Source organism: Puma concolor, chromosome C2, assembly GCF_028749965.1.
Source record: "Puma concolor isolate L17-30 chromosome C2, mPumCon1.1.hap2, whole genome shotgun sequence".
Taxonomy (NCBI): domain Eukaryota; kingdom Metazoa; phylum Chordata; class Mammalia; order Carnivora; family Felidae; genus Puma; species Puma concolor.
This window is the reverse complement of record NC_141675.1, coordinates 147,690,347-147,703,443: the sequence shown is the minus strand read 5'-3', so window position 1 is coordinate 147,703,443 and position 13,097 is coordinate 147,690,347. Positions and strand designations below refer to the sequence as shown.

At 53.3% G+C, this 13,097-nt stretch overlaps 1 protein-coding gene across 3 annotated transcripts in view; it reads left to right on the top strand.

The window, feature by feature from the left end:
• URB1 (URB1 ribosome biogenesis factor) overlaps positions 1-13,097 on the top strand; it is an 82,173-nt gene that overhangs the window by 37,998 nt on the left and 31,078 nt on the right. For all 3 annotated transcript variants that reach the window (XR_015240418.1, XM_086675853.1, XM_086675852.1), the window contains exons 20-28: positions 287-505; positions 1,266-1,445; positions 3,114-3,969; positions 4,785-4,986; positions 5,664-5,850; positions 8,411-8,469; positions 10,513-10,706; positions 11,717-11,827; positions 12,242-12,305. Coding sequence is in view for 2 of the 3 variants with exons in the window: in XM_086675853.1 (XP_086531979.1) it covers positions 287-505; positions 1,266-1,445; positions 3,114-3,969; positions 4,785-4,986; positions 5,664-5,850; positions 8,411-8,469; positions 10,513-10,706; positions 11,717-11,827; positions 12,242-12,305 (2,072 nt within the window). In the remaining variant the exon portion in view is untranslated. The remainder of the gene's footprint in view (positions 1-286; positions 506-1,265; positions 1,446-3,113; positions 3,970-4,784; positions 4,987-5,663; positions 5,851-8,410; positions 8,470-10,512; positions 10,707-11,716; positions 11,828-12,241; positions 12,306-13,097) is intronic.

The following is a 13,097-nucleotide window of genomic DNA, read 5'->3' as shown; positions in this document are numbered from 1 at the left end:
CATGGCTCCAGCCTGCGGCGTCTGTTCTCGGTGTGTGAGCACCTTCCTGATCCAGTGGCTTCGTGTTCGCGCACTCTGGGAACGGATGTGTGACTGAAAACATTGGGCTTAACTTCTTCCTTAAATAAAATGCTGGGCAGTCACATATTTTTTAGTTGGAGGACACAATTGTGAAATGTCCGCTTGTCATGAACGCCACCCTGTACCTTTTTTAGCAGACTGTGCACCCTGTTCATCTGTGGTGGTTTTTCTTTCCTTCTGTCCGGGCTTTTGCTGCCTTCCCAAGCCCTTTCAGACGCCGGGCAGTCTCGCGCCCCAGGGTCCTCCGGCCTCCTCCTTCTCCGCCCTGTTGCAGACGGCCTACGAGAGCGAGGGCGCGCTCCTGGACGAGCAGGTTCAGGCGCGGCTGCGGGCCGCCCTCCCACACCTCCCGATGCACCAGGTCCTGCGCTCGGCGAAGCACCTGCTGCTCTACATCAGGAGCACCGTGGAGACCTTCGGCCAGGTGAGCGCTGCTCCCCCCCGGGCCCACAGCCCCTGCGTGCTCCCACGTCTCTGCCTACAGAGTGGCCGCCTGTCATTCAAGTCCAGACCCAGCAACCGTGTCGATAGAGTATTGGAGTCTCGCTGTCACCCCATTGCACACAAGGGGACTTAGTGATGTGACACACGCAGGGCCACGGAGGTTCCTCCCCGCCCCCGCCACTTCCCCACAGCTGGGAGCCTGGGCTGCTGGTTCACCGCCCCTCTGTGCCGGGCTGCTCCCCCTCCCGGAGCAGACGTGCAGAGGTGGCTGCGGCACCCTTTTTCTGCGGGCCTCACTTGCAGATTCTGGACCTTCAGCAGGCGCAGACAGCATGGCCGACCTCTGTTGCTGGGGCAGCTGTCAGTCGAGCCAGGGCCCCTCCCACGGCAGACCGGACCGGTGCGCGGCCAGATGCTGCCTCTCTCAGAAGCATTAGTTTAGTAGTTCGTTGGTGAGCTGTCTCCAGTGTGGTTTACAAAGTTTTAGTTTGCGTTTTCCTCATCTTGGTCAAAATAAACCTGGTTCCTTCATGAAGGTTGAGGGTGCACATCTTCCTGAGAAAGGACCTTGAGGTTGTTGGGGTTTTGTAAGGACCGGCCGCGCTGGCCTGCCTCCCTCCTCAGTCCTTGTTTCTGGGAACACGGCACCTTCTGGTCGCGGAGGGACTCGGTCACTGTCGCGGTGACTGGGAGCCCTTCCCTGGCCTGAGCTCTCGTGTGTGTGGCTCTCATCCTCACAGCTGGGCCGAAGCGCAGGGCCCCCCGTCCTGCAGCTCCTCCTGGACCTCCTCAGGCTCCTGGTCGTCCACTGTGCGCAGCTGGACGCGCAGAACCAGCAGAAACGCGAGGCCGCCCAGGCCGAATCCGACCTCTTTTTGGACGTGGAGTCCGTGGCCTCGCTGGAGCTGGCCGGTGACGAGGTACCGCTGCCCTCCTTCCGTGGGTCTCCTTCCTGTTAGCCTTCTCCTGTAGAGTCTCGGACCCTGGCTTTCCCTCTGCTTCTGGCCCTAGACAAGTACGTGTTCATCGCAGGTAAACGAGGAAATGCAGCATAGAGGAGATGCTGCAAGCCATCCGTGACCCTCACACCCACAGATGAGCATGGTGCCATTGGGCGTTTCTCTTTCCAGTCGGTTCCCTGCTCCCACTCGCCCTCCCTGCAACTTGTGTCCCCTCTCCTTACGCCGGGAGACGTGAACATCTTGAGAAACCCAGGAGGAATGTTTTTCTTTTGAACAGTTGCAGCCTGTGCGGAATAAAGGCTGGGCAGTGGGTGCGGCTCATCCCAGCAAATACACACTGGGAACTTGCAGCTCGGAGAAGGAGCCTTTGTCCTGCTGTTAACCTTGTGCGGCCTCTGTGGGGCTGGGGCCAGGGTGAACCCTTCTCTCTCAGTCTGCATCTCACCTGCAAACAAGTTCCTCATCTCACAGTCTAATGACGGCCTCCTTCCTTTGATCTCCAGGTTGACTTCCCGGGAGGTGGCTGGGGCAACAGGACCACCTATGAGCCGTTTGACAGGGGCAGGGCGGTGCTAACATGAAATCACGCTTTTCTGTTTTTTTGTGTGTTTTTTTTTTTAACGTTTATTTTATTTTTGAGACAGGGAGAGACAGCATGAACGGGGGAGGGTCAGAGAGAGAGGGAGACACAGAATCTGAAACAGGCTCCAGGCCGAGCTGTCAGTACAGAGCCTGACGCGGGGCTCGAACTCATGAACTGTGAGATCATGACCTGAGCCGAAGTCGGATGCTTAACCGACTGAGCCACCCAGGCGCCCCACGCTTTTCTGTTTTTAACGGGCGCAGCTCTGTTGGAAGGTGTGATGGATTCCTCTTTCCTTCCTTGACGAGTGAAGGAGGAAGGACAGCGTCTTCCCATCCTTGGGGACTGTTGTTGGGACTTTGTTGGCTAGGAACCCTGTTCCGCGAGGCTGCTTACAAAGATCATTCCCTAACCCGGCCAGGCTGCTCACTGCTTTGTGCTCGGTGGTTTAAACACAGTGCTGGGTCTGAGTGAGTTCCCCAGGGGTCACTCAAGGTTCAGCCTCCTGGAACGTGACCTTTAGTTCCAGACTGTGGTCTTGCAGCTGTGTCCCCATGTGCTGTTCCAGGCGCGGGGTCTCTCCCAAACCGTGATCACGCTGCTCCGGTTGACGGGAGATCCCCACATCCCCCCCAGTCAGATTGATGCTGGAGGGCAGGGCTGCTGAGCGGAGACCAGATGACTGGCCTTCATCACATTTCGGCTTTCCTACACAGCCCGTCCCCTGTCCAGAGGGACTGGAGAGCAGTTTCACTGTGCAGTAAATTCACTCAAGCTGAACTCCTCAGACACGTGCCGGTGTGGGTGGGGCCCCCGCCGAGTCACGGTTGAGCCATCACAGTCGCCCTGGGGAGGGGGTGTGCTGTAGTCGGGTTACAGCTGTGATGGGCTCAGACTGGGGTGCCGCAGGGCACCCCCGAGAAGGGCATCAGAACTCGGGCCAGGGGATGGGGTGGCTTAGGAATGCTCCTGCCTGCCCTTCATCCTACTCCCCGCTGGCCCTGGGCCGCGAGTGAGGTCTGTGCCTTGTTGCCGTATTTCAGACGCTGGAGGAGGTGCTGGTGGCCATCCTCAGACATCCCACGCTGGAGGGCTGGTACCTGGCCCTGGAGCGACGGGCCCTCCCTCCGCACGCCCTCAGCCCCATCCTCGTGAAGCTCCTGGCGGCCCAGCTCAGTGCGGGGGTCCTGCAGCTGCTGCTGGCGAGCGCCCCGATCCTCCGGAGCATCTGTCAGCTGGGCCTCCTGGCCGGGTACTCGGAGGCCATCACCCGGAGCGTGTTGAACGAGCTGCAGAACAGGAGGGCGGGCCGGGCCACGTCTCGGGCAGAGACTCTCCCGCAGCTGGAGGCCCTGCAGGAGCTGCATCTGTACATGGAGGGTGCCCAGCTCCGTGAGGTCACCCTGGCTTTGCTGAGCCTGCCCGAGGCCCAGCTGGTGGCCCCGGGACCCCCGAAGTCCCCCGGGAAGGAGAGACACCTGAACGCTCTCGGCAAGACTCTGGTCCAGCTGTTGACCCGCAGCCCCCAGGATCAGCTGCAGAGCAGCGAGCTCCTTTGGGCCTCTGAGTTTGTGAAAGGCCTGGGGGCTTTGCTCCCCACGTTGGCCGTGGACGAGCTGGACGCCGTGTTTCTCCACACTCTACAGAGAGAGCCCGTGCTGGTCCCCGTGGTCGGGGTCGACGTGCTGGACTACTGCCTGGCCCGGCAGACGCAGGCGGCCCTCAGCACCGCCGCCCTACTCGTGCGGCTGAGCTCCACCCACCTGCTGCGGTTTGAGCTGTGGTGCGGGCGGCCCGGCTCGGGACTCTGCCTCCAGGAAGGCCTCGACGACTTCCTCCCCCTCGTCCACGTGTACCTCCGGTGCAGGACGTGGGGACACTTCACACGCCCGGCGGGAGGTACGGGAACCGGTGACGTCGGGCAGCTGGAGGCGTTAAGTCCGAGGATGGGGAGGTGGGAGCCGCAGATCCGTTACTGCACCTGGAACGTCCACGTTTAGGCTGTGGTGTAGTTCTGTTGCTCTTTCAGCCGCTGACTGACCTGCCTCTGGACACTGAGAAAGCGGGGAGATTCTCACTCGCCACCCCTCCCCTGTCTGGGCCTGTGGCTTGAGGTGCTGCCCCCACGCTCCTGCCCACCCTGAGCTCCCCACAGGAAGGGGGCAGGGGTGGGTCAAGGAGGGAGCCGCACCGGGGCCAGAGGAGGCGTTCGGGATGGCCGTCCTTGTCCCACCCCGTTGTCCCCCCCCCCCCCCCCCAAAGCGTCCATGAGTTTACCCGGAGTCTGGGCAGCTTGGGCTCAGCCTTTTCGCTCCACCCGTAGAGTTTCAGGCGAGTCAGCGGTTCTTGGTGCACCGCTGCTCACGTGCCTCTCCAGCTCCCGTGTCCTTGAGGCACGAACCCCGAGCGAGTTCAGGGCTTTGGTACTCACGTGCTCGTTACCAGCATCGAGCCAGGTGCTGTGCTCGGGACCTAGCGTCAGAGCGTCGACTGACCAGGTGACCTGTGTGTTGTGCTGGTCAGCGTCTAACCTGCCGGCCCTTGTGTTTGCCACTTTGCACGGCATCAGCACTCCCGCCCTGGCCAACATCAAGGTGCGAGCGTGACCTCTCCCCATCACAAGATGCCTCAGGGTTAGCCACGGGCTCTGTGAGCTGCTGCACGTTAACTCCAGCACAGCGTGGTGTGTGACTGTCCTTTTTGTCTCTGCCTAGTGTCCTCTGCTGTCATTCCTGTCTTGAGGAAAGCTCTGTGGAGGCAGCTACAGACCAGGCTTCTCAGTGCGGATGGGCCCCCAGGGTCTGGGCTGCATCACGAGGTCCTGGCCCAGCTGGTCCCGTTTGCAAGAGCCAAGGACCTTGGTATCCTCATGGACCATTTGCCTAGCCTGCTTCAGACCCCAGGCAGGCACGAGAGGTATGAAGGCTTAGATTGTCTGACGGCCGTTCCTCTCCCTGCTTCACTTTTCCCTGTAGTTTTTACATAAACTAGTGAGAAATTGCTTCCCTGCTCGTTCGGGGAGAAGGCACTTCTCACCGGCAGTCTGCCTCCAGCCATCCTGCCTGGAGCAAGCACATCTCCATAAGTGGATGGTTGGTTCTGATTCCCTGAGAGCGGCGGTTCTTATCTAGGGCTGATTTTGCCACCTCCAGAGGACCGTTGCCAACCTCTGACGTTTTTTTATCATCGTGATGTGAGTGAGGGGTAGTTGCTTCCGGCATCTAGAGGGTGGAGGCCAGGGGTATTGCTAAATACCTTACGCATAGGATGGGGACGTCTTCTCCCCCACGAGAAAGAATAATCTGGCTCAGGATGTCAGTAGTGCTCACTTTGAGATAGTCTCATTTAGGCGAAGCCCGGACAATGTTCTTTTTTTCTGGTGCACTAATATTGTTTCCCCTAATTGTAAAAATGTTGGTACCTCTGTGACGCCAGAGCAAGGAGGCAGGGGCGGCCTGTGATTCCTGTCTTTGGGTGTTGTAGGGGCAGGGGACTCGGGGCACCAGTCCCAGGTGCCCAGTGTAATGGTGGTAACACTTAAGCTGGAGGGATTTAGGCCATCCCTCTGACTTTGTGCCTTTTGTCTGTTGCAGCTGGAGCGTGGCCGACTCTGTGTCTGCAGTCCTGGACGGGTCGGCAGAAGAGCTGCGTGCCTGGAGAAGGACTCTGTTGGCGTCCTGTGTAAAATGGCTGGTCGTGTCTTTCAGTGGTGACCAGCAAGGCCAGGACGGCACCCAGGATCAGGAGAGGCAGATGCTGCTGAGATTTAGTGAGCTGTTGGTAGGCGCCTTTCCTTTTCTTAGGGACCCTGGCTACGTTTTTAAGGGAAGGAGTGAAATAGACCAAGGTGGACAGACGGACCCCAGGCTAGGTGGCTTGAATGGAAACTAGAGGGAGACGAGCCGGGCCGGGCTGTGTCTGGGAGGCAGAGCGGCAGGTGACAGGCAGCCCTGAAACGGTGGGCCTCCTTGCACCAGCCACGGATGTTGGATCTTTTCAGGCACTTTTTTGCTTCTACTGAGATGGTCGTGTGGTCTTATTTTTCGTTTCCTCTGTTAAGATGACTTTCATAAATTGATTTCAGTCATTAACCCAACTTTACCAGGATATATGTATATGGTTGTAACGTATTATGGCTTTTCCATATTACTGGATCTGACATACTAATGTTTTATTAACAATTTTTTCGTGCATGTTGGGTGTTTGTAATTTTATCTTCTAGCAGTGTCTTTCTTTGGTTTTAGGAACAGGTAACACAGCTCTCAGAATGAGTTGGGAAGAATTTCAGTGGGCATAAAAATCTAGATTTTATATATTTTTTAGGCTTTTTGAAAGAGTGGCTTTAGTGTTTTCTGGTATGCATAGTTTTTGATAAGAAATCTGTCATTCTTATCTTTATTTCCTCCCCCTTAGGATTTTTTTTATTAGGATTTTTTTTTAAAGCAATTTGATCATGGTGTACCTTAGTGTGGTTTTCTTTAAGATTTTTATGCTTGAGGTTCATGGAGCTTCTTGGCTCTGTGAGCCCAGGGCTATCATAAAATTTGGAAATACTCAGCTCTTATTTTTGGCCATTATTCCCTCCTGTTGAAGTGTACTTTTTAAAGAAAAATTACTTTTTGGTACAGAAATAATATCCTGAAGCGAAGGCATTATTTCTCAATGCATGATGTCAAATTGTGTTAAAACTCCTAGAGTCTGTGACTAGTGTTAAAACCCTGCACCCAAAATTTAAAAAGTAATCCTCAGGAAAAATAACCCCAAGTGACAGTTGTGTGATAAATGTTTGTAGGTCATAGATCGAGCAGTGTGCTTATGTTGTATTAAGAGATCTTGTAACCTGTGTTTCAGTCTTAATTCATTGTTACAGGTTTATGCATTCGAGGCTCACAGGAGCCCAAATATGGCAGTGCAAGGAGGGAGGAAGGGACATCCCTGATATCTAGAGAGAGCTGAGCGTAGAGGAGGGTGCTGGGCTCCCCCACCACAGGTGACAGTGGACCCTCCTGTGCGGCCCCATGGTCAGCCCCCCACCCAGCAGGCCGGCTTGATAGCCGATGAAGATTTGTGTTCTTCAGGCATGCCTTCTTCCTCCCCCACCTTTCTTTCTCTCTTCTTTTTCCCTCTTTAATAGATGTAACATTTTTAGAATGGTTTTAGGTTCACAGCACTGTTAAGCAGCCAGTACAGAGTTCCCCTGTGTTCCCTGCCCCTAGGCACACACAGCCTGCCCCACTGTCAGCACGCCTCACCAGCCCCCCCCTTTTAAAAAACAATTTTTTTTTAACGTTTCTTTGTTTTTGAGAGAGTGCGAGCTGGGGACGGGCAGAGAGAGAGGGAGACACAGAATCCAAAGCAGGCTCCAGTTCTGGGCTGTCAGCACAGAGCCAGATGTGGGCTCTCATGAACCGTGAGATCATGACCTGAGCCAAAAGTGGGTGCTTAACCGACTGAGCCACCCAGACCAGCCCTTTTTGTTCTTGTTTTTTTTTAACTGAGGAATAATTTTCATGTTGGGAAATACAGGGTCTTAAGTAGAGTTTAATGTTGACAAACGTACCTACGATTGTGCCCACACTCCTGCCGAAGATTTTCATCATCCCAGAAAGTTCCTTCCCTCGAGAGCATGCACCCCTCTGATTTAACACTGTGCCGTATTTGGAGATGTTCTCTACGTCAGTGACTGCGGACCTGCATTGGCTCGACTAGTGGTATAAAGGTCTCCCCTGCAGATACGTGCTGTCTTGTGTTTAAGCAGCCATGTGTGGCCAGACCTGTGTGTGGTGCCGTCATCTAGTACCTTCTGAAATGGAGGACAAAGGGAAAAATTACACGACTGTTAAGAAATTTTTTTCTACTTCTTTCGTGATCGTAGACAAGTAGCTCTTGACAGAACTGCTAGCAGAAATAATAAAACAATTAAAAAAATTAAAGTCAGAAGCAACCACATGCTTTTGTAGATTGCTTGGGTGTAATCCGTATTTGCCGAATGACTCTAATTTAAGTTCTGTATTCTTTATTTTAAGTTAATTGAAGGGGCGCCTGGGTGGCTCAGTCAGTTAAGCGTCTGACTCTTGTTTCAGCTCATGTCATGATCTCGTCGTGAGTTCAAGCCCTGCGTCGGGCTTTGCACTGACAACACGGAGCCTGCTTGGGATTCTCTCTCTCTCTCTCTCTCTCTCTCTCTCTCTCTCTGCCCCCCCCACCCTCGCTTTCATACGTGTGTGCACTTGCACGTGCGTGCTCTCTCTCCCTCTTTCAAAATAAACTTAAAAAATATATGTAAACAAAAACGAAAGGACAGTCTCCCCTGTATATCTCTTGCTTGTTTTATTCACAGAATTTCCTTAATGAAGTGGATCCTGGAGATTGGCAGAAATTTGTGAAGACTGGACTCAAGTAAGACAATTTCATTTTCTCGGTGCGATCTGGTAAGGGTGTGAGTGCACGTCGCAGGGCCAGCCTGGGAGCTTGTTGGCACCGTGTCTGTGACGGAACAGGCCCTGTTCCGTTGGCAGAGATAATGAGGTGTACTGTGGAGAGGCTGAAAGCTTTGCCCGTTGACGTGGAGTCTCCTTCTGTAGATGATGAGAGAAGCGGCCTTGAACAAATGAAATCCTCAGGGCACCTGGGTGGCTCAGCCGGTCAGACTTTGGCTCAGGTCACGATCTCACGGTCCAGTTCGTGAGTTCGAGCGCCACGTCGGGCTCTGTGCTGACAGCTCAGAGCCCGGAGCCTGCTTCGGATTCTGTGTCATCCCCTCTCTCTCTGCCTCACTCCCGCTGGTGCTTTGTCTTCCTCTCTAAAATAAAGTAAACATTAAAAAGAAATTTTTTTTTAAATGAAATGTTTTTTTAGAAACCAGAAGTGTGCAGAGGATAACACAGCAGCGCCCGGATTTAATAAGTACCGACCACTTCCTGTATTTGTCCCGATTTATTCTCTTCCCTCCCCCGAGAGCGTACTTCTGAGGTCAGGCTCTGTCATGGCCGTGACGGTTTTGGTACTTTGGTTGCACGCCGGCAGGTCTCTAAACAGTAATGGTATCACTTAGTTTGCTTAGCGTTCTGTACACGTCCACGTTGTGTGTCCTTTGTCTTTTTGGCACCCGAGTGTTTTTGAGTTACCCTTGCTGCTACACGGAGTCCTAAGCCCATTTGCTTATACTGCGGGGTGGGGTACAGAATTCTGTCTTAAGACCACACCACAGTCGATGTAGCCAGTCCCCGGCTGGCAGACGTCTTCCTCCCTCCCTCCCTCCCGTTCCTGCCCTGAAGGATGCCTTTCTTAGCGCCCTGTGCCGGCTTGTCTCAGGGTGGGGCACTCGCTGTCTGTTAGTGTGGGCACAGCTTCAGTTTCACCAGAATTTTAACGTGCTCTCCAAAGTTTCTGAGCCACCCTAGCGTGGTGTTTCCTCACATCCTCACTAGCACTTGATACGGTCAGACTCTAGTTTTTAGCAAGCAGATGATCATGAAACAGTGTTTTGTTGTACCTGTAATTTTCATTTCCCTGGTTATTCACCAACTTGGAGCAGAGGAAAATACAATACCTGAGAGGAGAGAAAGATGTGAAGGTGGGTTACAGGTTAATGACAGCCATGGATTACCATCACGACATGGTGACGTTTCGTTCAGTCTTCAGTTAATTTGTATTTTTAGAATGCCCACTATGTGCTGAGTGATTCTCAACATCATTCACATATGACTAAAAAGCTGCCCTTTTTTAGAGCATGATGCTTTCATTCCTTCAGGGGGTTCTGAGGGGTTTAAAACAGAGAGGGCCTCTGAGCCACTGGACGGGCATATTGAGTAGCTGGAAGGACGGAAGGAACAGGGGGAGGCTGACCTGGCAAGGTGGTCTGGGCAGCGAGCATCATCTCTATTCAGGGTTGGCTGTTCCTGGGTCTCCTGACTTTTGAACTAAACAGGAAGTTCGTGTGGTGTTTGCGCTATCAGGAAAATAAATGCACCCCAGCCCTGATTCAGAAGTACCCCCTGTGATGGGTGGGTGGCTTGGGGGGGTGGTGGGATAATGCAAGTGTAATGGAGCAACAGCAGTAGAATCGAGATGGGGGTATGGATGTGCAGCGTAGACTTCTCATCTTTGTGGTGTGTTAGAGATTTTTAAAAAAATGTTTTAACGTTTATTCATTTTTGAGAGAGAGACAGAGCAGGAGAAGGGGAGGGGCATAGAGAGAGGGAGACACAGAATGACAAGCAGGCTCCAGGCTCTGAGCTGTCAGCACAGAGCCTGACGTGGGGCTCAAAGCCACAAACTATGAGATCATGACCTGAGCCGAAGTTGGATGCTTAACCGACTGAGCCACCCAGGCGCCCCTAAAGATGTTTCTTAATAAAACATCAAAAGTTTTTTCTTGTCTCTTGTGAAATGAAACTCCCCTTTATGAAGCTCTTTCCCCCTTTGATTCTTGCCTCCTAGATTTCGGTATCAGGACCACATGTTTTTAAAGGCCCTCCATGCTGCCATACAACGCCTGTACCTTCCGGAAAACTCCGTGTGCACGCAGCTCACCCAGCTTCCGGCGATCCACATGATGCTCACGCAGCATTCTCTGTTTTTGCCGACTCTACTCAAGTCTGAAGAAGAGGAAAACCCAGACAGTCAAGTAAGAGGTGACCACTCACCCCACCCTCTCATCTCACATAGATTTTATTTCCTAATTTCGTGGCGCTCGCTGTGCACCAGAGTTTAGCACCTGTGTGTTTCCGGAGCTGAGGAGCATTACCCAAATGGCATTAGGCTATTTTGTTTCTATCAAATCCAAGCTCAAGCAGTGTTTCCTCTGACTTCGGGTCAAGCAGCAAGCACAGACCTTTCTTCAAAGTCTGTTATCACAGAAGTCACGTTTAAGGTCTTACTGCCGTATCGCAGGCCCATGTTATAATCTGGGAAGTAGGGGAAGTTAGATGGGTGTCTGCCCTGAGAGGAATTGTTTACTTGTGTGAGATGCTTCATGAAAAGATTGAAACTTTCATTGAGGGTGAAGGGTTCGAACGTCCCTGTTAACAGTTCCCTGCCAGAAAGGTCTCTGAAAGCCCGGGTTCTGAAGCTTTGCCCCTTGTTCAGTGGCATTTATTTTAGCCCCTGTGACCCTGAGTTTCGTGTAGGCTGTGGGAGAGGTCAGACGAGATGGTCTGAAGGGCTCTGTCCTCTTGAAGCCACACTCTGCTTAGAGACAACATGCCCAACCGGGAGAAATCACCGTGGAGTCGGTCTGTAATAAACTGCTAAGCTGACGAAACCATCACCCAGGTTACTGGTGTGGGTAGTAGGAAAAGCAGAAAGGCCCACCCTTTAGTTAGGCAGGAGTAGGGATGTGTTAGAGATTTTGCTAATGTAACCATGGAGGAAAGTGCTTAGGTTTTAAAATCTTTGGTGGGATGGGGAGTGAAGAGGGTGATGGAGGCTTGTCAAAGACCTGGGAAGAGAGACCATTGTGAAGACGTGTTTTTGTATCTTAAAAAAAAGCAAAAGATGATCGAGGCACAGTCCAAAGACCAGTATTGTTCAGAGAAGGATATTTGAATCATTTAAATGTTCCCTGAAATGCTTCCTCCTCTGCTTTTATTCTGTGTGCACATCCCCCCGCACTGTTGTGCATTTCAGTGTTCTTTTCTTCCAGAAGCGCTGGTGGATCTGATGTCAGTGGTGGTAAAGCTGTGTCCCTCTGTCTGTGAAAGCAGTCACTTTTCAGTGCTCCTTGGGGCCTATGGCGCCACTCTCAGTGTCCTGGGTAAGGGTGTGAGGAGTGGGTGGTATGGCCAGAGAGTGTGTGGGGACCGGGCGATATGATCGTGCGGTGTGTGGGACCAGGTAGGGAGTGTGTGAGGGGACCAGGCAGGCGATATGACCAGGGAGTGTGTGGGGACTGGGCCATGTGACAAGGAGTGTGAGGTGACCAGGGATTGTGAGGAGACCAGGTGGAATGACCAGGGAGTGAGAGGAGACCAGGCGGTGTGACCAGAGTGTGTGGGGACCAGGCCATGTGACCAGGGAGTGTGAGGGGACAGGACAGGTGGTATAACCAGGGAGAATGAGGGCGCCAGGCCATATGAGCAGGGAGTGCATGGGGACCAGGCAGTGTTCTAAAGTGGGAGGAGCATGTGAGGGTTTCAGTTTTCTAAATGGACTTTGATTTGACTTCTAGACCAGAAGATTCTGCTTCTCCTCCGGGCGTATGAACAGAACGACCTCAGCCTTGTGAACTTCAGGTGAGCATTGGGCCTGGGGGTGTGAGCAGCAGTCTTTGAAGGGGCCACCCCAAAACTGGGGCTCGTTGCGCACAGCAGGCTCCGCGGATCTTCTCTCATGTGTTGTTTTTTTTTTTTTTTTTTTTATGTTTATTCATATTTTTTGAAAGACAGAGAGAGACCCAGCACAAGCAGGGGTGGGGCGGAGAGAGGGGGGGACACAGAATCCAAAGCAGGCTCCAGGCTCTGAGCTGTCAGCACAGAGCCCGACGCGGGGCTTGAACCCATGAACCGTGAGCTCATGACCTAAGCTGAAGTTGGATGCTCATCTGACTGAGCCACCCAGGCGCCCCTCATACGTTTTTGATTCTCGGGGGAAGGGTGGGATGGATGGGGCTCCCCTAACACACTCCGGTTCTCATGAAAACTTGGCCTCATGCTCCAAGGTTCACCTGTTGGCAGGGCTGCATTGGCGGGGCCACCCTCCTGACTGTCACAGACCTGCCCCCAAACTCACTTCGAGCTGGAGTGTCTAGTTTGGCTGATTTTTCTCACGCTTTACTTCAGATAGGAGTGACTTTGACAAGGCGCTGCTGGGGAGAGGAGTGGGGGGCTGACTGGATGTTAATCCACTCTCTCTCGTGTCTCTTGGTGCACACGGGTGCTGGTCTATCTCTGGACTTGTCTCTGTCCCTGTGTGTTTGTCTCATTCTGTGTCTGCCTCTCTGTCCCTCCCGAGTCCCCAGGGGCTGCGTCCTTGGGTGGCACAGCTTTGGCCTGAGGGGCCAAGATTGGTGCCTTCCCCTGAGGGCC